Here is a 26,077-nt window from a genome sequence, read left to right as displayed (position 1 = left end):
TTTGCATATAGCAAAGCCACATCGGGCTATCTGCTTAGACCACCAAGGGGAATCGAACACCTGATTTTAGCGTTATAAACCCGCAAACTTACCGCTGTACAAGCGGGAGACTTTCGGTTAAGAATAATCGAGTAGATAATGGGTGCTGTTGGTCATCAGTTATAAACTAAGAAGATTATGTTTAAGCCTTGGGGGTTTCTGACTTGACATTTAGTCTATATATTGCATAAAGTGTCATTCAAGATGAAAGTGCTAATTACCTATGAATCATCACGTTTTTCAAAAAGTCCTAAAAATAGCAGTTAGCAATTATAGTGTGTACAAACAATTTTCATGAACTATCACATTTTAGAAACCTTTAACATGCTAAGATGATTTTACACAAATCCTAAATTTTATCACTCAGTGTAAGTTTATAGAAAAAAATTAAAATAACTAAAGAATTGTAGAATATTTAAGTTACTATAAAAAACAAAATATATTAATTAATATAAAATAGAATTCGTGTAATGATTAATGTGTTGAAGAATTGTTTACAGGATATTCATGTATTTGGTATAGGTTCTTACAGTAGATCAAAAGAAAGTTTTGCGCTTGCAATGTTAAAACCCGAGGTTCCATCTCCTGTAGTGAACAAAGCACAGACAGCCCATTGCATAACTTTACACTAAAACAAAAAAAGTATTTTCTCAGTCCTTGAACTATCTAATTACAAAACTTCATCAAATTCTTGTGTGACAAAAATAAAATATTTTTCTTTCAGCTTAGAACCTTCAAGATATTATTGTTTTGATCCTAAGAAATTTCAAAAAATTATCCAGAGAAAAATCGTTGACTATAAAACATTTTATCTCACTAGGCAATTCACTAAAACCTATTACAATTAAAGTGCTCAAGACCCAGCATGTTCAGGAGGTTAGAGCACTCTGCTTGCAACCTGTAGGTCGCGAGTTCGAATCCCTTTCACACCAAATATTCTCATCCTTTCATCTATGTGGTTGTTATAATGTGACGATTAATTTCTCTGCTATTTGTTAAACAAAGAGCATCACCAGAAGTGGCAGTGGGAGGTTTTGACTAGAAAGCTTTCTTTCTTCCAATCTTTATTTGCTAAATGAGAGAGGGATATGTACTAATTGACATGCATTAAATAAATTTAGGATATTACTTAGCTATAATTAAAAGGTACTTCACATGAAACTTAAAGACGTGTTTCCATAAAAATATTTTCCAATTTAACACTAGTATTTGATAAAACAATTAAAAGTATGTACTACGAAAACTAAATACTCCATTGTAATGAATAAACGTGCTGATCAGGTAAGAATATGTCAAATAATAAAACAACGTACGATATTATTGGATTGTCATGTCACGTCAAAAGTGTTTTTGGCGAGTGAAATCGCTAAATGTATTTTTTGAGTCAGTGTTTTGTGTGTTTATCTTATAACATAGCCACATCAGGCTAGCTGCTGTGTCAACCGAGGGTAATCGAATCCCGGATTTTAGCACTGTTAATCCGTAGACTTATCTCTGTCCCAGTGGGGGACTTCCTGAATGACTGTAAGAGCTTAGTTGTTTTGAAAAAGTTAGTGAAAAACGCAAGTAAAGACTAAATAACTTCACATTTTTTCTGACTATATTAAAAATTTTGTCATATATGTGTTTTTATTATAAAATACAAGTTCAAAAAGCTTTTGTTACAAAGTATTTACGAATGAACTATTTATTTTTGTTTTATTTGTTTCGTGATTAGTTTACTAGTACTTGTTGTTTACAGTTTGAATATCCTTTACATGTCCTTCATAATGTTTTAATTGTTCGTACTCTTTTTTCTCTTAGAGACTGAAAAGCAAACACATCTTTAATGAAATATTTAAAAAAGTATTTATCTTTTATTTTTTATTTTATAGTTTTTACCACAAAATTTTTTTGTTTGCATGACACCAGCTCTCCTTCCTTTAAAACAATTTTTTTCGTACATAATTTTAAAGCCTTTGACCTAGCTATTTGCGTAATGTCACGCTGTCAAGACGGGAAGTTCGATTATTGTGACCTACGCCTACGAGCAGTTTAACAGTTTATTAGTTTATTACTGCAACCTTTGTCCTCAACCATCCCACAGACTACACGTCATCAGTGGCAGCTAGCGCGCCTTCTGCTTGTCTGCCAAATCGCTCGTGCCAAGGATCATACACACAAGATAACTGACGTACTGAAGTTCCCTTTTACAGAAATCTAGATAACATCAAAGAAAAGTACAAGCAAGGTAAACATATCTCATTAATTGACCAGTGTGGTAGTCTTAATGTTAAATTTAAGACCCATATTCTAAACGGATACAGATGTGTTCAAATTAGTAATTCTTTTTCCGAAGAAATAAATTTTCTATTTTTTATAACAAATTTCTAAGACTTCACTTGTTGGTTGAAATCTCAGAATAGAACAATAACAAGTTAGAATTGTATTTATGATAAAAGAAAATCCTGATTTATGTGTAATTGAAATATATATATATATATTTTATTGGTATTGTTTGATTTTTTTAAATTTAAAAAACAACAACATAAAAACAGCCATTTTAATCGCAGTGCATACGCGTAGTGAATAAAATTAAACACTGTAGCCCAAACAAACCTAGCATCATTGTCATTTGAGAATTGCTATTTAGAAATATATCTGTTCTAACTGCAATATCATTCAGTGAAAATTTATTTGCTTTTTGGTGTGGAAGTCAACCAACTCGTAAGTTGTATGTGCACATGCAGTTTTAAATTCCATTTGTCTGAGAGCATTTTTGAGGTTGCACAGTTTAGTTTTTAAATACATTTACCAACATATTATACATAAATTGATTTTTGTTGCATTTACTTTTCTTAGTGACATTAAAATTTACTCGTATTTCTAAAAGTAAATTTATTTTGCCACATGGAACATTCAGTCTGATAAAGTGTCTCCTGTGTTTAAATGTGCCAGTGTTTATATGTATGTTGTTTTTTGTTTGTTTTAGATCCAGTGCCTTCGACCTGAATGAAAACAAGTCTGATGAATCTATTGGACAATTCTCATATAGTTGTGCTGCTGATCATTCTTAATACTCTGATATTTCCATCCGATGGTAGTCGATGGGATGAGCTAACAAGATATCATGGGTAATTAATCGCGTATCATAGACATGCTACTTTTATTTATTATTCAATAGTGTGTAAATATGTTGCATTATTAGGTAGTGTTTTTTAAGAAATCGATTATTTATATATTTATTATAATTGATAAATCAACATAAAATGATAATGATACACGATTGCAATATTTGAAGATGTTCTAAAGCCATTCTAAACAACTGAATCATTTCTATTTTTAATTCCTGTATATTATATCTCCCAGTGGCACAGCGATGTGTCTGCGGACTCACACTGTTAGAAACCGGGTTTCAATACCCTTGATAGGCAGAGTACAGAAAGCCTATTGTGTAATTTCAAACAAACTCAAACCCTCTGGTTATTATAGGCATTATTAAATAAAAATTATTAGATGTTATATAATAAACTACCGTCTTATTTTATATAATCCTTTAAAAACTGAGTATTTTAGTTTCAACTGATTATATTTTCTCGAATTTGTTTAGGCGTAGGGAGTTTTTTTTCATATAAACAAGATAGAGGTGAGGTAATAATCCATTTCAAATATATATCTCGTTTAAGGGCACACACAGTTTAGAAGTTACGTTTTGAATTGCAGGAGAAAGTGTATTAAATACTTTGTTTATTATTTAATGGCCCGGCAAGGCCATGTAATTAGGACGGCTTGCACAGATAATTCTTAAGTAGCTTTGCTTGGATATCCGGAAACAAAGTGTTGAAGTTTTATTCAGAATTCTGAAACCTCTAACTCAAAATTCCAAACACTTCATCAAAGACACGATTAGTTAAAATGTAAAGGCTGTTAAAAGTACAGAAGTTAATAACTAATATATGAAAAAAGGTGTGAAAGCATAGATTTAGCGGATAAACGAGGTGGCAACCGTCTAGAGGACTAAATCAACAACTGTTTTTGTATTAATTTTGCTTTCCGTAGAGTCAACTAACGCGAGCTCGTTTAATATCTTTGGTCTTACTAACCTATATCCTAGTGAGTTTGACTCACAATTTGAAGGTCGCGGGTTCAAATCCATGTCACCTATATTGCTTGTTTTTGAGCCTTTGGGCTTTGGGGACGTTATAATTTTACGATCAATCGCACTACTCATTGGCAAAAGAGTAGTCCAAGAGTTGGTGGGGATGGTGTTGACTAGTTGCCTCCCATCTAGTCTATTACTGTTAAATTAGGGACGGCGAGCGCAGATAGCACTCGTTTAGCTTTTCAAGAAATTCAAAAGCAATCAAACAAACTTATTGACCTAGAAATTGCAGTTGCAGACATAAACTTTGTAAGATATTCAACTTTAACATAAAACACATTTCTGATAAATTTAGGAATCTAGGTCTTAAAGAATAACTTCAAACCTTAACAGCCAAAAAGAAAGAATAAAATACGAGAAAAAATAAGTTCTTCCAAATTTAAATAGCATCAATTAAAACACAGATAAGAGGAAATGGTAAAGTTATAGTTTACTAAAAATTGAGACATCTAGTTCATTTATTAGAGTATATGTATATATATATATATTTATTTATCAATTATAATAAAGCAGAAGCTCCGACGAGGACGAAATTTTAAAATATTATTCGTGACGACAAAATACTTTAAGCTGTTCTGGTGATACAATAACTTTTGCCACCATAACGATGATAGAAGAACTGTTGAACACGGATATGTGTAAAGCTTGTATGCTGTTGAGCATCAAGCTATACAATGAGCTATTCATGCTCTGCCCTTTTTTGGTATGGAAACTCAATTTTTAGTGCAATACGTCCTGCGACTTGCACTTGAATAGATTGTCCATTGTGTAACTTTGTGCTGAACAGCAACCAATCAATCAATAGACAAACAAATCATTGACATCCTTTTTTTTTTTTTTGTATATACATTCTAGACCCGGAGTCTGCGCAAAAGAACAATTCGCATCGAAAGGAAATGGAAAGGTGTTTGCTATACCTTGGTCCAATGGAAATATATGTGGACAAGAGACGTAAGTGAATTAAGCTTTTAATCTATCAATTTTAATATTATGTCCAATAACTTATATTTACACATATTCGCTGCACATATTTCAATAATCGGAAATTTTACTTTTAATTTAGAAGTTAATTGAATGTCAGTATGTATCAGATTTATGACATTTGCCAACAAGATCGGTACACACAATTGTCTTTCTTAACGCAAATACCCTCCAGCGGCACAGCGGCATGTTTTCGGACTCACACCGCTAAAAACCGGTTTTTAATATCCGCGGTGGGTAAAACACAAATATACTTTGATATACAAACAACAATATAATTTATAATAATGATTATTACAAGTAGGTATTACAAATAAGATTTACATATAAAAGTTTTGCAACCTTACGAACAATACTAAGCCTTCTATCTAGACTGGAACTAAATGTTTTAACGACGGTCCAGGTCCATGACGAGCGAATTAATTTTATGTTGATACATATATACACTTTACTTGACGATATTGCTAACTAACTCCATTCTTATTTGGCCTAATGCGTTTTACGAACTTACTTTTCAGAGAGGAAGATAGATATTTAATGCCCTCGTAGAAACACTAACGTCCGAAGTTAATTCTCTGAAATTGAACAGCATGTAGTGTTCAGATTTGGTTTGGTTTGTTTTAAATTTCACGCAAAGCTACACGAGGGTCATCTGCACTAGCCGTCCTTAATTTAGTAAAACTAGAGGGAAGACAATTAGTCGTCACCACCCACTGCCAACTTTTGGGTTACTCTTTTACGAACGAATAGTGGGATTGATCGTAGCACGGCTGAAAGGGCGAGCATGTTTGGTGTGACGGGGATTTGAACCCGTGGCCCTCGGATTACGTAGTCAAGTGCCTTAACCACCTGGCCATGCTGGACAATAGTATTCGGAATCTATAAACATTTCTGGTCAAATATCTATAGTTTTCCGATTAATAAGCTGTTGTCACAATTATAGGTTCCGATGCTTATAGTACACAAACTACAGCTGACCAACAATTTTTTATAAACTGTCTAATGGCGCGGCAACTTGTAATCTTTAGGCGAAATTCCTGAAGTTTCACTTCGCAACAATATTAGAAGATACGTTAGTGCTTTAGTAAAACATATATTCTTGATTCTTACTCTCGAGAATCTTCTATAAATTTAGAGAACTGGCAGAACATGCGCAATATATATTTAACAATATAAGTTACATACATTTTAACTATATATTTAACTTAAACAAATATTGATAGTAAAATAATATTAAATCCATTACAGTATTTAGTAAGCTTTTTTGATGCATTCAAAATTATAATTTTTGCGATGAGAAGATAATTTACTTTTGTACGAAGGATGTTGAAATTTAGAATTAATTTTTTTTACATATCTTAGTCTAATTTGTGTTGTTTGTTTTGTTCGAAACAGAATTGTGAAGTTTTATTGTTGTCATGGCTATAGCACTCTAAGCGGAGAAAAAGGTTGCCCTGTAGGTAAGTTTTAACATTTATCCATATGCAAGTTTAGGTGTGACGTAATACCCAGATCTTACATACAACAAACAAGTTTTTGTCAAACAGTTTTTTCTCATGTTTTGACACAACCTGCACTAAAGAAGCCAGTAACTTTCTCTAAGTAAATGACATTTTCTTCATCAAAAAGATATTAGTTTGTATCATGTTTATTAAAACATTTTAAAGCGCTGTTTGAGATATTTTTTCTACTTTTGAAAAACCCACGTTCAATCTACACGAAGTCGTTCAGCGATACCTGTTTTTTATTTTATTTAAATGAATAGTTTACGTGCATTTTCGTATTTAATTTCTAAATATTCATAGAAGGCTCAGAGGGTAAGTCTGAGGGCATACAACACTAGAAATAGGTTTCGATAGGAACGGAAGGCAAAAGCACAGTTAGCCCATTCTGTTGGTCAAACCTTAACAACAAACAAACATATTTTTATTATTTTTGTCATTTAACTAACGACATCACTTAAAAGAGTTTGGACCTGAAATTTTATTCTAGCATAAGGCATTGTAGGAAGTGCTTTTAGACATTTCTACTGTTTTATAGCTATATATTTTTAATGCAGGATAATTGTCGAACCTTAATCACTGGAATCTTCTTGAAAGTTTCGTAAACAAGTTAACAGTTTTAAACACAAGTTAGACTAGAGTGATCGATAACTGATAATTAAGTTAGTAAATTTGTTGCTCACTTTTTCTGTTACTGTGATCCAGGTAGTCAATTATTTCAATTTTGTTTAGATAATAAAAGTAAAATAAACGAAAGTGTCATACATACTAGAGAAGTTAGTAAGTAAAACTGCTGAACTAGCATCCTGTGAACTCACGTCTCTCAGTAAACAATACTTAAGCTAATTTCTAGAACTAATATCAAAAGAAATAAACTGCTCTCATAATTTTTAAGTACTGTTACGTATTATAATTTATTTCGGTCGAGTCTCACGTAGTACTATTTCAACTAATTGGAAATTTGAGTTTGAATTTAAAAATTAATTGAATATTAATATGTATCAGATGTATGGTACTTGTTAATACCATTGATACACAAAAGTTTCTTTCTTAATACAAATATATATTTAATATACAAAAATTAAACAACAGTACAATTTATAATAACAGTTATTAACAATAATTATAACAAATGATGGTTTATATGCAACAGTTTCACAAACTTACAAATAATACTGAATCCTATATCCGGTCTAGAACTGAATATTTTATCGACAATACAGGTCCACATTCCACAACGAGCAAATAAATTCTGAGTTGATATTGTCATACCTCGCTTTTGTTAGCTAGCTTGTTTGGCCTTACACCACTGACTTTTACTGATGATGATATTTAATGTCCCTGTAGAAATTATAACTTCTGACGTTAAGCTACTGAAGTTGAATAGTTTGTAATGTTCGAAATCTATAAACATTCCTGGTCAAATTCGGTAGTTTTCCGATTAATAAGGGTTAATCACAATTATAGCTTCCGAGGTCTACAGCACACTAACTATATCTGACCAAAAATAATTTTCTTTTATTACTGTTTCTTGGCTTTTATATAATCACTCGAGCTTCTCGTTGTTTCAACAATATTCGAAAGCGTTCTTGTAAAACAATTATTGTTGATTCTTACTGTCAAGAATCTTCTACAAATTTCGAGAACAGGTAGTTCTGCTCAATGCATAGTCAAGTATATACGTCACATACAAAATGAAAACTATACTGAAACAAGCGTATGTATTAACACTCCTACGAAAATTGGGGCCTAACAGGCCCCAGAGCAACTTGAAAGGTTATTAATATTAGGCTAATAATTTTGTATTTAAATGAAATTACCATTAACTGACGCTATCCCTTTATATTTTAAGGAGCAATAATATTTTGACTTTTCAGACATTTGCGAAATAATATTAAAAAAAAATTTTTTTAAACATCCACTAAGGGTATTTTGGGGCCTATTAGGTCCCAGATCAAAAAACATAAAAATGACTTTATTTATTTCCTGAATAATTCTAGAACAGGCCTGGGCAACCGAAAAAAGCAAATTATAGTAAAAATATATTAATTTTACAACTTCTTTCCAAAAGATGGATATTTAGGATAATAACTCTACACCAACAATAATTTTAGACGGTCCTGATTATTGCCTAGTTTGCCCACGCCTGTTCTAGAACATTCTAGAAACTTTACAGAAGTATTTAGAATAATCTAGAATATTCTTGAAGCTCCTAGAATATTCTAGAAGAATCCACAAATCCTATATATATAGGAGCTGAAATCTTCAAACCGTGTCAAAAATGATATCTCTTGATGAAGCTGTAAATTTACTGACAAAACCATCCGACGATGAAAGTGAACATGATAATGTCGAAGACTACTCTGAAAGTTGTGATGATGATCCTTCTGAAGCCGAAAATAATGAACAAATCGCGCCGTACCCTTCTGAAAGTGAAGAAAGTAATCAAGAATATCTTACTACGATGCCAGTGAACGAACTTTTGTCCAAAGATAAGAATTTTAGTTATTCAACAACACCTTCAAGGATCAACAGGAGAACCGCAGCTCTCAATATATTCAATGGGAACCCAGGCATTACAAGGCAAGCTGCTCCAAGAGTCTCTACACCATTCGAAACATTCAAAATTTTCATTTCTGATAATATTATGGAACAGATCATTCACTCAACAAACATCGTCATGAAAGAACCAATTTTTGAAGAAGACCTCTGGAAATGGATCGCAGCTAATCTTTTCCTTGGAATAAGCAAATCCAAAAATGCATCGATAGACGAAAAGTTTTCAACCGAATTCGGTTTGCCATTTTTGCGAAAACTGATTACACAAGACAAATTCAAAAAAATGTGCTCAAAAATCAGACATCCACTCTCAAAGAAATAGAGAAATCAAAGATGCCGCCATCTCTGGAGTCTGGAATTTTTTCATTGAAAATTGCAAAAACAGTTACAACCCAAGCGAATACTTGACAGTGGATGAACAACTATGTAACTTCAAAGGAAGAGTTGGCTTCAGAACATACATTCCGACAAAGCCAGGCAAATACGGAATAAAGATTTGTTGCCTAACAGATGCAAAGACAAGTTACCTCCTCAACGCTCAAATTTATACTGGAAAGGTTGGAAATACGACAGAAACAAATCAAGGAGAAAGAATAGTCAGAGAACTGAGTCAGCCATTTCTTGGAAAAGGAAGGACAATAACGACAGATAATTTCTTCACAACAATGACACTTGCCAAGTACCTACGAACAAAAAGAACATGACTTGTTGGAACCATACGGAAATCAAAAACCTTCCTGCCTCCTGAAATAAATGCAAAATCTAGAGAGTTATCACCAAAGATTTTCTACCATGACGACATCACTTTTCTCAGGCACTCAGACAAACCAGGAAAATATGTGCTACTACTGAGTTCTCAGCATCAGTCTGGTGAAGTAGAAGAGAATGGAAAGCCCGAAATCGTCAATCTTTACAATGCAACGAAGGCAGGTGTCGACACTCTCGATCAACTGGTGAGATATTATACAATAAAGAGGCGATTAAAGCGCTGGTCAGTCTGCATATTCTATAACATTCTAGATCTTGCTGCGTACAATGCTTTCCTTCTATACTCGACAAAACATCCAGAATTTCTTCGTCAACATAAATCAAGAGCCAGAAGAGAATTTATACGGCAATTGGTGCTTGAAATCAAGAAATTTACTGCAAAGATAATGACAAAACAACCTCATGTGAACCGCCTGCAAAGAGGGCAAAAAGAGGACGATTCCATTTGTGCGGCAGATCAAAAGATCGAAAATTGTTTGCTCAAATTGTAAAATAAATGTTTGTCAGAGCCATTCTAAAGTTGTTTGTAATGAATGTTGCTAAATCACTGTGTTTCTATTGGAAAAATATATGGGGCCTGATAGGCCCCAAAATCACTTTAGTGGATGTAAATATTTTTTTCGTAGGAGTGTTAAAATAAACGTAGAACGGTAAATCCGTTACAATGTACAGAACTTAGCATTCTTCGATTTTACCAAATAATTTAAAAGAACTCATGCTGCAATAGAAACCATTACAGTATAAAATGCAACAGAATTTATGAACTTCTTTTTGTTTTCTGATAGTTTAAATACTCTGACTCGATCGTTTCAATTATCAAAAATTAAGTTATTTCAGTTATCGAATGTGACACTAAAATGTTAAAAAACAAGGGTATAGGAGTTGTTTACTTTATTATATTATACTGAGTATATTAGTAAATGTATGCTTTCCATACAAGTCCTCCCTCCATCCATTTTCTATCATTATATGCAGCATAAATCATGGATGTAAACAACTGAAACATATTTTTCCTTTTCAGTAAAGCCTTTAACCAATCTTCTTGATACAGCACGTACATTCGAAGCTTCTGAATTTGTCCGCCAAGTAGAGCTACAGGGTCTCATATCCCTGTTAGCTAAGAGGGGAGCTTACACACTTTTCGCAGCGCATAATATGGCATTTGACAACCTTAATATTAGGGGAAAGGAAGAATTAGAAGAAAGTATAAGATCCAGACAACAACCACCTGTGCTTCTGTATGCTGTTGTAGAACGACGACATTATTCATATCAGTTACAGGATCAAATCACCTTACCCACACTTTTTGGGGAAGCCGCGTTACGCTTTCGACGTTATCCAAATGGAGTGAGTTTACTACGATTTAACATGCAAATTCAATGTCTAGGATAGTATGTGAATAAAATCTAATGTGATTAAACTATTTAAGGTAAAATTCTAAAGATGTAAAAATAAAGTATATCTTAAAAACTAGTATAAGAAGTACTCCAAGAAATTCAAACAGCCTGAACCACACAATATTCCATAATTAATCTTTCAAAAATTTATTAACAGTGCTCACATTTACTTACAATAAGTAACGTTAGGCTGTAAGTACTTTTTTATGTTCTTGGTTAGTTGAAACTTTATTCATTTATTTTATTGTAAATGAGGAAACCTACTTACATGTTTTTGTTTTGGATTTTTTTTTTTTTGTGCTTTGTAGGCCTGGCATGGCCAAGCGCGTAAGGCGTGCGACTCGTAATCCGAGGGTCGCGGGTTCGCGCCCTCGTTGCGCTAAACATGCTCGCCCTCCCAGCCGTGGGGGTGTATAATGTGACGTTCAATCCCACCATTCGTTGGTAAAAGAGTAGCCCAAGAGTTGGCGGTGGGTGGTGATGACTAGCTGCCTTCCTTCTTGTCTTACACTGCTAAATTAGGGACGGCTAGCACAGATAGCCCTCGAGTAGCTTTGTGCGAAATTCCAAAAACAAACAAAACTTGTGCTTTGTATACAAAGTTTAAAGTACTTAGAGTAATAGTTTTGTTTTACACAAAGCATTGAATTTGTTTGAATCTAGTATATACAGCTGAAAACAATGTCAATGCATGTTATTTTATAATGCATTTCTTTAGTTCTGGTTTAATACCTGGTTACGTAAGCTAATCAAGAACTTTTTTATAATGGTTTTCAAACGAGACCCGATACTCGAGCGCTTTCGGATAATTCATTCTTCTTACGGAGAATAAGGGGTTATGTTTAATGAATGCTATTACATGTATATATGTATGTGTCACGTCACATAGATCGAATGTTTAGTATAAGTTAGACTTGAGAACTAGTCAATCGTAACCAAAAGTTGTTGATATCAGATTTAGTTTTTGCCAAAATAGTTATAAGAAATACTAACTAATTTTTATCAAGATAAAAATAATATAACGGCGAAAGGTTATGAGAAATATAGGAAATTATAATGTGATATATATATATATGTGTGTGTGTGTGTGTGATATAATATCTTGTTACGTATTATAATGTATTACGGACGAGTCCCCGATTTATTATGTAACGTATTTTAACACATTACTGATCCAAGTAACCTGAATTTTGAATTTGAGTTTATAACATTATATATTATATATATGAAATTTGAAGAGTAGATTATAGGTTTAATGACTTTGAACTGCTTTTGGTTGTCTCTATCGGAAAATATTCCCTTTTTCTGCATGAACCTACAAGTTCAGCATCACTTGCTATTGCAAGGATAACTTCCACTTGGTATCGACTAAAAGATGACTTTGGCGTGAATGCGAAGTTTTATTATTTCTCAAAGAAACAGCAGAACCTTCTGTAAAAATGGATTTGAGTTGATCATTAAGTTGAAGGAGGTAAAAGTGTTTTGTTTTTTTTTAGCATTAGGGGTTGGTTTTAGTTTGGGGTAATAGAAAATAATCAGTGGAACACGAGAAGAATTGGTTTTAGATAATTGTTGCAAGATAGATTTACGTAGTATATTGTTAGCTTTATCAAGTTGTTGGATTAACAAATAGTGTTTAGTTTATAAGTTTTTTAGCCATAGTCTGTTTTAATGAATTAATATGACGATCATAGTTCTTACCGTCAGCATTTAGATTAAAGAATATATTACAATAACGAGTATAGAGATAAATTTTACATGTAAAAGAAACAGGGAAGTTAAAGAATTTTACTGGATAGCATTATTGAATACTGTAACGCCAAAAGGCATCAAGTTCCATCCTGGCATTGCTAATCTTTGGCCAGGCATGACCCGGTGGTTAAGGGACTCGACTCGAATTCTGAGGGTCGCGATTTCGAATCCCTGTCACACCAACACATGTTCGGACTTTCAGCCTGGGGCGTTATAATGTGACGGTCAGTTCCACTATTTGTCGTTAAAAAGAGAAGCCCAAGAGTGGCGGGTAGTGATGGCTAGCTGCCTTCCCTCTAGTTTTACACTGCTGAATTAAGGGCTACTAGCGCAGATAGCCCTCGTGTAGCTTTGCGCGAAATAAAAAAACAAAACAAACAAACTTGTTATCTTCGTATGTCTCTGAAAAGATTTTCAAAATTAAATGTTTAATTAAACTTACATGACATTATTAGTATTATTCATACTTTAATTTCTCTATATTGGAATGATTTCATATATATTGTGTCACATTATCATTTTCTATATATTTCTCCACCTTTTGTCTTTATTTTATTTTTTATCTTTATGAAAAAAATTGATCAACATTTCTTTTCATTATTACTACGTTTGGCCCGACATGGCCAGGTAGGTTAAGGCGTGCGACTCGTAATCCGAGGGTCGCGGGTTCGCATCTTCGTCGCGCCAAACATGCTCGCCCTTTCAGCCGTGGGGGCGTTATAATGTTACAGTCAATCCTACTATTCGTTGGTAAAAGAGTAGCCCAAGAGTTGGCAGTGGGTGGTGATGCCTAGCTGCCTTCCCTCTAGTCTTACACTGCAAAATTAGGGACGGCTAGCGCAGATAGCCCTTGTGTAACTTTGCGTAAAATTAAAAAAAACAACGAACAATTACTACTTTTAAGTCGTTTATATGCTGTACGCACCTCTTTAGCACAAACTCAACGTGACACCAACAACTTTAGGCTGTGATTGGCTAGTTATCAAGTCTAACTCGTATTGAACATCCGATTTATGTGACTTCGACATTATACTGAAGAAGTAGAATAGTGACTTATTAGAAAGTGCTCCAGTTTTGAGTCTCGTTAGTAAACGGATGAATTTAAAGTATCCACATAATATAGGTTGAGGGTTATTATGCAAATAATAAAACAAATACAGATAGCAAAGGAAAACAAAAAAGAATCTTTAATAGCCGCAGCTGCATTGACATCTCAAATTGGTCAAGAAATGGAGTAATGGGCTAAACGTTTGTTCTTGAAAAACCATGATCTGTTATGCTGCTATTCCAGTGAATGGAAGCATAAAATTCTTTACCAATACCAGTAGTTATGTTACAACACTCTTTGGGCTGTCCTTTTGTGTGACTATATTATCTTGCTGTGTGGGGTGAGAAAAGAAACACAAGTGTTAAAAAAAAAAAAGACAACCAAACTCAAGAGCTGAGAAAACATGAGGTATATACCCTTCTTTTATATTCAGACAAAAACCTGAATGTACTATCCGGTAAGTTAGGTTGTAGACTTAAACCAATAGTCTAAATGTGCTTCTAAACCACTATAAGCCTAAGTTTCTGTATCACCTGTTTGGATAGGCCACATTTTCAGAAGTATATAAACATTAGCTTGAGACAAAGGTTGCAACAAGTAACCTTTACTTGTGGAAAATAATTTTTCAGCACATATTTATATACTGGTGATATCAAGTCAAAATATTATTGATTAACTCTTGGAAATCAAGAAAAGTTGCCTGAAAAAGATATGTGTGATTGATTCCCTCACTGCTCCATCTCAGAGTCTTCTCAGATCTAGACTTTGAACATTTCAGGCCAAATCAGAAAGTCCGATATTTAAACACTACAGGTAAAAATAGAAAATTAACTACAGTTCTTAAGATGCTGTAATAAACTTCCTGAGGTGGTATGCAAGGTACCATGATACCTAAACACGGTAACAACTGCATATACCTTAGCAAGCAGCAGTACAAAATAACTAAATTAACTGTGAAAATTTAGAATAAAGTACAACTAAAATAATGTTCAATACAATTCAAAATAAACTAATAAAACACGGAGCTCGTGAAAAACTTCTTGTAATAGGTTTGCTTGTTTGAAATTAAGCAAAAAGCTACCCAAAGGGCTATATGTACTCTGCCCATCACAGGTATCGAAACCCAATTTCTAGTGTTGTAAGTATGCAACCATACTGCTATTTTACTGGGATGCATTTCATTAAGTAAACGTAAAAAAGTAATTCAGACAAAAATCTAGCAAAATATCAGAATTTCATTTGATTTATACAGTATACATTAACTGATTAAGAGTACAGCATTCTGGCTGCCCCCAGTAACCTAATGGTATGTTTGTGGACATATGATGCTAGAAACTGGATTTTGATATCTGTTATGGGCAGAGCACAGACAACCTGTTGTGTAGCTTTGTGTTTAAACTACAAATATATATATACCTTCTGGCTGCACTTCAGGAACACTGGTTCATAATAACCAGAACAGCACAACACAAAGATGTGCCAACCTACGTATAAGACCATATGTTTGCTCATGAAATTTATACCAGTGCATTTCCATTAAGATTTGATACAAAACTTAAGCTGAACATTTGAAAAGCGAGACTTGCAATACTGAAAAATTTCTTTACCATATTTGTCAGATTCCTTAGTCTTCACTAACAGTTAAATAAAATTGTAACTTGCACCAGGATTTTCATCCAACAATCTTGGCTGAGATGGCTTTGTGTTCAGTGAGGTTCATGCAACCTATATTGCAAAACGTCAAACCAATGTCTTGCTCTCACTGTTGGAGCCAACTTGCTCATTTACCTTTGACTCTTGGAGTAACAAGTTCTCAAGAGGGTTTCAAATGCTTAGAAAGTAAGCATTGCTATGCCTTTTCAGCTGTTGATATTTCTACAAATAACTTTAAACTGAAAAATGATTAAGTGATTGTCACATAATGTATTGCATATATACATCCTGTTGTGAAACACCGCTTGATAGCTCACTCAGAAAGTTGCTTTTGTAGTCAACTGACTGTTCTTACTACTGCTCAAACAGTCTCAGCCATAACGATTAGAAATCAGTGCTGACATCTTAGGTAACCATCAGAGCAGATAGACTCTCTTCAACTGACACTTCCTTATAAGATTCTTCAGGAACAATCAGATACATACTGCTAGTGTTTTTTTTTTTTTTTTTGCTCTCATCAGCTGAGATGAGATAATACAACATACTATATAGTTCTCTCATCATTACAGTCAACCTTCTCCTCCATCTTTGATTCTTAGAGTATCTGGTTCTCAAGAGGATGATCAGAGTTAAAGAGTTTAATCCTCAGAAAATCTTTAACACCTGTATAATTGCTAAAATTGTCTGTAAGTAGTCCATTACAGCTTGTTTTTTAATGAATCAGCCTATAAGAAATGTATATTTACAGAAATAGAAACTTTGGTTCTTCATTTAAAGTGTGAAAGTCACTTCTTAGTTGTAGCTGTCATACATGTGCCCTAAAACAGACACTAATTTCGACTAGTGAAACATGAATATTTACAGGCACAAGGTAAAAAATATTATCATTAGCTTTTACATAGATGATAAGAAATTAGTATGTTTTGAAGTATCTACCCATATTTTTCTATGGGATGTTACATAGCACTTTCAAAAGAGAGATTTTAGTGAAAAATAGCCAGAATTCCAGTCACTTTAAGCCTGTAATGTGTCATAATTTAGCCATCATTTTAACAGCAAATACTGATAGGAGGCCAGTCATCCACGTCTCAAATTACCAATGACTACTGTAACTCATATTTCACTTCATTCAGCTGTTGACAGATGATGTACAGAGTGAACTATCCAAAATCAAGTTTTTTTTTACATGCTGTAGGCACATACCACAAGCCAGCCACCTAGTTTGAACTTTTGTTTTCTTAGTGTTTTGTCATTATATTTCTTTTGACATACATACTCTTACCAAAAATAAAGATAATTCATGTACATCAACTATTAGAAAATATATCTCTTCCAGATATATTGCTGATTGCATCATTGTATATTTACACTGGGGAGCTGTTTTTCTCATCTGAACATAAGGAGATTTAAAAAAACAACCAGTGGACTATATGCTTAATTGTGTGGTACACAATCCTGACATATAAAAGACACTACTCTCAATAAATTCAGTTAGAGTTAAAAAACTTATGTTAAACAGCCTGTTTTATCCTTTCAGTCAAACGACCAGATCAAAGATGGCATGATGAAGTATACTTCTTCAGCACACCCAGCACCATAATATGCAAAAACTGGTTGTTGTAGTTAGCTTTTCTGGCTGTGTGTCTCTTTCCAGGTGTTCTAAATTGTGATATCCATTGCTTAGCCAACACATCAGCAACAGACTGAACTAATGTGTTGAACAATGGTCATCCCTCAGCCCATTTAGTGAAGTCATTTACAACAACCAGCACATGTAAAGTGTCTTTGATTTTTAGACAGAGACTAGCTATGTTCAGGACAGTATTTTTCAGAGGGAAAATTACCACTCTTTGTCTGAATTTTTTATGGCACATTTAGTTTTTTCTCTGGGTAGAATTGTTACCTTTTGATGGTTCATCATCATTGTTGCTGTCAGGGCTTTAAATGCTGCATGATGTCCATAATTTGAACGTTTTAACAAACAAAATGATTTCATGGGTTGGCGAGATTATCCATAAGTGGTTTGGTGCTTCTTACCTAGTCAGTGTTGTGCAATGAAATGAAGTTGTACTCTTTAAGTAGACTTATCCAATGGGCAATCATACATTCTGGTCTTTTGAATTTCATTAGCTAATTCAGTTCACATAGTTTATTAATGAATTTCCTATTACACAAATGTATAAACATTTTCTTTTTCATTATACTGAATTGGCATTCATTAGTATTCAATACATGATCCACATCAGTGATCACAAGCTCCACTCCATCCTGTTCTTGTGACAAAACCACACAAATTCTATCATTATTGGTGTATCTGTTTTGAATAGACAATCTTGATGAGGATAAACTTATATTGATGTTTTTAGTAAGGCATTCATATGGGACTGGAATGTGTTTTTTAATTATTCTGCCCATACAAATTATCCATCAATCTCAGTGCAGACAATGGTGCAACTAACTCAGACAAATTTTCACAAGCTGTCAATAATGCAATACAAAACCAAAAAAGCTCAAGTTTTCTCATTTATTATAAGATGGAGATCGGTCCTTGATCACTGTGGTCTTCATAAGATTAATTGGCCCTCTGTCTCTACTAATAATTTGATCAATTAATTATGCTTCTATGTACGTGAATTAACATTTTCCAGGTTTTAATTTCAAGCCTACGTCTGTGATGTTCTCGAATACCATTCTCATGTTCTAAGCAGTAGCTTGAAATGTAAGACTAAAAATTAGTTTATCACTCACAATATTTAATAAAATGATCCAGGTTTTCCTTTGCTGTTGTATTTAACATTGTTAAATTTATCTGTTTTCCATTACCACCTACTAGGGCACATGGTCTCCTATTGTCAGCTGTTTTTCCTAAATCCATTCACAATGTTCCAGTGAGTAAGGAGTTCTCAATATTCTTGAAGTTTGGAGATACATGCATTTTGATAAATGTTACTCCTTCAGTTAGGTCCTCAACAGGATGATTTGGCAAATGGTAATACTTTGCTATCATTGCCATTTCAATGACATGACATTTTAATAAACACTTCTGTATTATATTTCTTAGTGGTCTTGATCACCAAACATGTTTCTGGAGTATTGTTAGTGTATCTTAATAGACTAGAAGGTTTCTGATTAACTCCTAGTCCTACTGAATTGTAGTGAGCTGCCACCTGCTCTGTCTGATGATGTTGCAATGTAACACACAGAATTTCATCTATTACACATTTATCGACACTCTCCTTGATCACCAGTGATTCCAGGCAACACTTTGTGACACAAAGACTTGTCCACAACTGTCATTTCCATACAGACAATTAGGTAAGTCTGGAGATATTCAGGCCACTTACTGTCATCATGATCCTTCTCTACTTCTCTATGCTTCTAAATGGAATTTAACCTTTGAGGTTGCCTAGGACTGTCCATTGGGACACTGATCAACTTTCTGGACTTGGATATAAATCAAGAATGTGAACATCACTCTCACTATGGCTGGTGAAAGCTCTGACTTCAGAAGAGTGCTCCTTCTAAACCTTGCTGTATTCTGAAATCACACTTTCACTACCACTGCAGGTTCCATGAATTTGTAGTAATTTTTGTATGGTCTCAGAGAATTTTCTTTTGTGATAATGTAATACACAAACATTGCTGCATTAGAGGGTTAACAAAAAAAAAGTACATTTAAAATATATTAATATTCTCTATATTATAATTATTGTTTGGTTGCTGGGATGAAGTCCAGAAACACAAGAGCCAAGCAAGACCAGAGGTACTGACAGCCAAAATGGATACACCTGATAAACAAGAAACAGTATTATGTAAACAACAAACCTTTATACTCAGGTTAAAGCCTCAGTGCAGTGCCACATAAATCACAAGATTACATACTTCAAACACTAGCCTACACACAATTCATAATATTCTCAATTCAGCTTGTACAGGTTTCAGAATGAACTGTTTAATCTTCAAAATCTATACAGAAAGGTACACCCACTAGCTTCAGACTTAACCAGGTGACAGTATGTAGACTTTACCTATGTAAAAGGACTAGCAGATGTTTAAAACCTTTGGGCATCGGTCAACATCATCTTGATTAACTATGTGCAAAATCTGCACAGAAGTTCAGCAACATTACCTGAATATACTCAAAGAAAGGTATATTTTATTCCAATAATACAGGGTGTTCGGAAAGTCACTATGCACTTTTGTAATCATATACATATATAAGTGCACAGTGACTTTCCAAACACCCTGTAGAATGATGAAATTCGTTGTTGTTTCAGTTATGACACTCAATGATCTTAATACAAATTATAGGTAAAATACCTACTCAAAATAGTTTTGAGAAAGTTCCTGAAAACTGTTATGCCATACATGTAAATCTGCAAAATCTACAGAGTTTATAGAGTTAGTTAAAACTTTTATAATTAGATATACAGGCCTGGCCAACAAGGAAGTGGAGATGGCAAAGGAGCCAGCAATCTAAGGGCCCAGTCAAATGAAACTTGATTATGCAGTAAAGTTTGCCAAGCACTTTGTAACTTCATTTAATTATAAAAAGCATAGTATTTGGCTTTTCTTTGCATATTAAACACTTGATATTTTAAAAAATGATTGAAATAATGATTAATATATATTGGCTACTTTATAGATTTAATAGATATTTGTTATTACTTTATTAACATTCTTACACTGATTCTGTGAGATAAAAATGGCTGCCACTATGGTTTTGCTTTGTTTATGAGCTTGTTGCTGCCCTAATTTAGAATTTTCTTAAGAAGTTCTTTAAAATGTTAAAAAGAGAGTGTAAGATAAACATAACACCTTGGTATGTCCAGTGAGTTATCTGAAACAGGTCATGTTAAAATCATTAATATGTTGGAATTGATGGCTTTTTCTGGAATTAAATACTATTTCATAAAATCGGTGCATTTAATTTTATAATCATGTTCTATATCTATTGAAAGTGCATCTTAACAGAAATAATGTAATGTAATTTTTGTTGCAAAAGGTTCTGTCATAATACTGTCACATTTAACACATGCCACTTTTCCACACGTACTTTCCATAATTCATGTAATTTATGAGGACAACAGTTTCCTAAGCTTTTTTCAATAGTCTGATTTTACAGAAATCCAAAGATTCTGTCCAATGACTTGATCTGTATGTCTTCATATAGAATAGCACAGATGTCAGTTTATTTTTCCAGCTGCTTTAAGTATGTGGTGATTGAATTGATATATTGTAGAAGCAAGCTGTGTATATTTGACTAAGTGAAACCATGCCCTCTTTGCCTCATTTGAAGATAGAAATCATTCTTGATTATATTTCTTGCTATTTCTTGGGATATGTGAACAACTTGTTCCACTGTTCTTTGTGTTCATGGACTCTCACCTGTTACACTTTGCTTACCACAGTTGAGGTACAACTTGTTGCAGGCCTCTTTCTAAATAGTTCAAGTGCACCAAGTTGATCCATATTCCATTTAACATAATATACTGAATCAACTTTTCATAGATTCAGTTATGGTCTTGGCTGTAAAAAGATAATCTGATCTTACCTTGAATGAGAAAAAGAAACCAAATAATTAAGGTTGTGTATAAATTTATATCTACTTCCAGTTTCAGATTACCTAATAACTGTTAATTTTTACACAAATGCAATATATTGGATATGTTTCATCTGTAAGTGTCACATTTTATTTTTTAGAAAAGGGGTTATAAATAGATAGAGAAATAATTCGAGCTTTTAACTGCAATAAGTTGTTTTGAGACTAAATAATGTGAAAAATATTTTATTTCTTTTTCTCTCATAAATGCAGCTTGTTACAGTCAACTGTATACCTTTGGTTGCCATGGACCTGGAAGGCAATAATGGAATTATTCACCTGACACAAAGCTTGTTACTTCCTCCTTGGTACTTGACAGTCACTGATCTGATAGTTCGTCAACCACATCTCAGTAAAACAGCTGCTGCCATAATTCAAGGTCAATTAACTACACTTTTAAGAGAAAAAACAACTGTAACAATACTTGCACCAATAAACAAAGCATGGGATATCCTTGAAGAATCATTTGTTAAAGATCTTCTTGCTGATATTAGTGCCTTACAAGGTAAAATGAAGGCTTTATGACTAAGGTTTGACAGTCACTATTTGTAGTAATCATAAAAAAAAGATGTCGACAGTTGTTTATCATATATATATATACTATCAGATAATATAGTTTTATAATGATAAAAACAATTACTTTGAAAACCTTGTTTCAGTCCTTTTTTACGTTCTTTTCTGTCATATATTCTTAGTTATGGGGATACCAACTATACTTGTGGGTAATTTTAGTTTCCCTTGTAATATTCTGTACATTTTTAGTCTAATTGTGTAAGAAATGATATTGGCTTATTGGAAAGCATTCAGAAGACAGCTACTAGGATGACACAGAAGATTGGGGGGTTATTCTGTGGAAATGGCTTATAATATTTTATTTTTCTTGAAAGAGAAGGATAAAAAGCAATTTTATTAAAGTCAACAAGTCTATCTGAGGGATTGAGAGGTTAAAAGCATTTAATTTTTTGTCTTATTTTATGAAGACAATAGGACAAGAAGACAAAAGTTTAAGAGCTGGCAACCTTCCCTTTTTTTTGGATCCAAAACTAAGGATGGTGACAGATACCCTTAATAGCTTTGCCATAAATATAAGATGGAATACAAAATGACAGGGTGGGTTTAATTTTTGCTTTTCATTTTTTTGAGGGAGGTGTACAGAAAGTCTTCAAGGGCCAAATGATCCCTTATTGTGTATATGTTATGAGCCTTGATGCCATGCTTTTCCAGTATATTTTGGGTAATGCTTGACAATATCTAATTTCCATGGAGACTAATTTTGAATTAGAATTCTATTCTTGATATAATTGCACTTTTCTTCTAAGTTTTTCAGAATATTTTAGAGTAAAGTTGACCAAAAATCAAACTTGATGATTCAGTTAGCAAATATTTAGTGTTCATGATGATGAGAAACCCATTTGATGTAAAAAGTAAAAATACATTGCATAGACACCTGATATGAGTATTAAAAACTTTAATTAAAGTACAAGAATATAATTTCAACCTTCTTAGATCTTCTTCAGGTTAACAAAGACAGTTTCAAAGAAACTTCTGTTAAGTAAAAATGTAATTCTGAAATGGAGGAACCATTTTTGGATTGACTTCTAAATATGAAAAAAGAACATTATAGTTTGGAGTTTGTTTTTGGATAGAAAAAATACTTTGAAAAAATGGTTGAATGTTAGCAAACATAAATATGGCTTAATGCAGTCGATGAACCTTTAATTCAGATTTTGCTTTATCTCTTTGAGATATATTTCTATTTCATTTAAAAGCAGTAATAAATTTCCATCTTTTACTGGTGTGATGGTTTTTATAAATCTTTTTTCATTTCTTCTCTTTTTGTGTACTTCTTAGGTATACTACTTTTTTTTCCATTTGCAAATGCACATTTAAGGTTTTGTTTATAGTCCAAAGAAACATAGGACAATTCATTTGCAATAACCATTATATTAAGGTATTTCTTTCAAACACGTAGGCAAACCTTCTAAAATTAGCCAGCATTTTGGATAATGCCTTGATGTCAGTATGAAAAGAGTAAACTTATTTTTATATTTTAAAAAAATCAGTAACTTTATTTTTAGTCATGTATTAACTGTTATATTTGGTATTTTACTATATGGAGGACTGGATCTTGTTCTTTCATACAAAAATTAATATATGTACTTTAGGAATCAAATAGTGAATTCCTCATGCATGATAAGTGTACAGCCTTACCACACAATTTTAAATGAAGTTACAGCAGGGTGAGCATTGGAAATATTATGTAAACAGTCATATCAGAGTCAGCCATAAATATGAGAGAAAAAAATGCTTCTTCACATTAGTCAGTCAAACAGTACAAAATTTTAATATAAATGTTGTTGTTTTGAAAAGAAAAATTGCAGAATAAGAAGCCACAATATTAAAGATAATCATAGGTGGTGCATGCATTTTTTGTTTTGATGGGCGATTCTGCAACATATACAATATAATATTTCTGAGTTGGTGTTCTATAAGTGGCATTTATTTGGGAAGGCTGTTTCTTTCTCTATAACAAGTGTTTAAGGTTGTATACCCTTTGGAGACTCAGAGATGAACAATCTTTGATTACGCTTTGAGAAAGCTGAGTCTTTCTCAAACCTCTTGTATGTCCTTGAAGATTATTTAACAAAAGATTCTAATTTTTCAAGAATGTGTGAAATTACTAAAAGTAAAGTTTGCCAAAATTTGGAAAACATGAATAGCATTAACATTGCTATACCTGCACATGTATAATTATATATAATAGTAAGGATGCACATAGTTAAAGGAAGTCCTGATTGGATGAAATACATCATTATTTGAACATCTTTTGAATCATAAGAGCCATTCCTAGAATTAAAAAAAAGGTTAACATTAACATAAAATATTGCATAGCAGTAAGTTGCAGCTACGTTTTAAAGGAATTCACTCATTACATATTTTTAAAGATACTTAAACTGAATTTTATTGTGAATGTGTTTTTGACAACTTTCAACTGTAATTTTTATATATCTAATCCTTTTTGCAGTACCCAAGATATTGATTGAGTCAGGCAATGATAGTTTGTGATTTTATTTTCTGACATGTAAAGGCCTTTCAGTATGAATGGATTCATAATAGAGTAGCAGATTCAAAATAAAACAGGCTATCTATATTAGAATCCAAAACTTCAGTTTTAATTTACTTAGTTGATAAGAACCTGAGGATAACTAAGTTGATAGTCTGTAAGTCAGACACTTATTGTAGAAAATATCACTTATCATTAAGTAGGGGAATTCATAATCAAATATTTTAAAGTAAGTACTTTGAATTCTTATAATTACTCTATGAAATATTTATTTAATTTCAATTTTATTAAAATACTTGTAGTAAATTTTAAGTTATTTGGAAAATTATTTTCAGATCTTCTCAAGTACCACATAATTGATGACATCTGGTGTCATACAACTACTATAGGTGCTCACACTATCCATTCGATAAATCACAAGCCATTGGAGATCACTTGCAACATATCTGAAACATTTGTGGGAGGTGCTAAGCTTTTAGATGATGGGCAGTTTACAGGCAATGGTGTTGTATATTCTATAGATAAGGTGCTTTTACCACAGAAAGGTAAGTTATTTCTGAACTTAGCTAAGAAAGACAGTTATTGTGCTGTGTAAGAAACAATAAGTCAGTAAAGCATAAAAGGGTGCACATTAATTAGCATATAAAAGCACTAACAATGTCACTGTAAGGATATGAATTTAAAAGGCTACACATTAACCAAAAATATAGAAGATAACATTTAGAGAAATAAAACATATTACTCTAATATTGTTAAATATATAATCACAGTGTGTTATCATCATGAAGGATATGATCCATTAAAATATTGTTACATAAAGCAAAACAGTATAACTGAAAATAACAAGTATAAAAATGTGTTGCAACTGTATAGAATAAACTCAAAGGCACAATTGCAAGACTAAAGAATGATTTGCAAGGGTAGTGCGAATGGTGTGCCTGCACAGTCTGTTGCTCATAGGGGTGTGAAATTTGTATCTTTGAGGCAAAAGATATTTTTGAAGAAGTGCACAGAATTTATATTTCTCACAGAATGTCATAAATAATCAGTATGTGCTTGTGCTGTGGTTTCTTTTTGAAGATATTAATTGATGTTTTCAACAGATATATGTAACATAAAATTGTTGAAATATAAATGAAGTAACTTTGATATTACTGAAAAAAGTAAGACTTTGTTCCTATAAATGGTAGCATGGCAACTATTTTGCATAATGTCAAGATTTCTATTACTAATTTACTCTTTATTTTTGTAAAATTATCTAAGGTCCAACTTTTTTGTGTTACATATGAACCATATAGCCTGTCAAATTCTTGTCATAATTTTTTTCTCATTTAAATTTTTTAGTTCTACCTCTCATAACTGTAGCAGAGAATTTGGGCCTGAACACTTTTCTTGATCTTCTAAACCAAACTAGCTTAATAGAAAACCTGCAATCTCGTGGAGCTTTCACCTTGTTTGCTCCTACAGATGAAGCATTTGCAGGTAATTTATCAGTATTTTATTTACTTTTTGGTAAGTGTTGTTACTGCATACTTATTTTTAGTAATTAAAATTTACTCATTTCTGATTTC

General features: G+C 32.8%; 1 protein-coding gene across 1 annotated transcript in view; it reads left to right on the top strand.

Annotated features, from left to right (window-relative positions):
- The first annotated feature begins 2,129 nt into the window (after window positions 1-2,129).
- LOC143255761 (transforming growth factor-beta-induced protein ig-h3-like) overlaps window positions 2,130-26,077 on the top strand; it is a 47,969-nt gene continuing 24,021 nt past the window's right edge. The window contains exons 1-8 of the mRNA XM_076511942.1: window positions 2,130-2,269; window positions 3,011-3,152; window positions 5,036-5,131; window positions 6,557-6,621; window positions 11,012-11,337; window positions 21,656-21,947; window positions 24,842-25,051; window positions 25,851-25,988. Of these exons, the coding sequence (XP_076368057.1) occupies window positions 3,031-3,152; window positions 5,036-5,131; window positions 6,557-6,621; window positions 11,012-11,337; window positions 21,656-21,947; window positions 24,842-25,051; window positions 25,851-25,988 (1,249 nt within the window). The 5' untranslated portion in view covers window positions 2,130-2,269; window positions 3,011-3,030. The remainder of the gene's footprint in view (window positions 2,270-3,010; window positions 3,153-5,035; window positions 5,132-6,556; window positions 6,622-11,011; window positions 11,338-21,655; window positions 21,948-24,841; window positions 25,052-25,850; window positions 25,989-26,077) is intronic.

Source organism: Tachypleus tridentatus, chromosome 1, assembly GCF_004210375.1.
Source record: "Tachypleus tridentatus isolate NWPU-2018 chromosome 1, ASM421037v1, whole genome shotgun sequence".
In the NCBI taxonomy this organism is placed as follows: Eukaryota; Metazoa; Arthropoda; class Merostomata; order Xiphosura; family Limulidae; genus Tachypleus; species Tachypleus tridentatus.
Note: the sequence above shows the minus strand (reverse complement) of the source record. Positions and strands in the feature narration are given on the sequence as shown.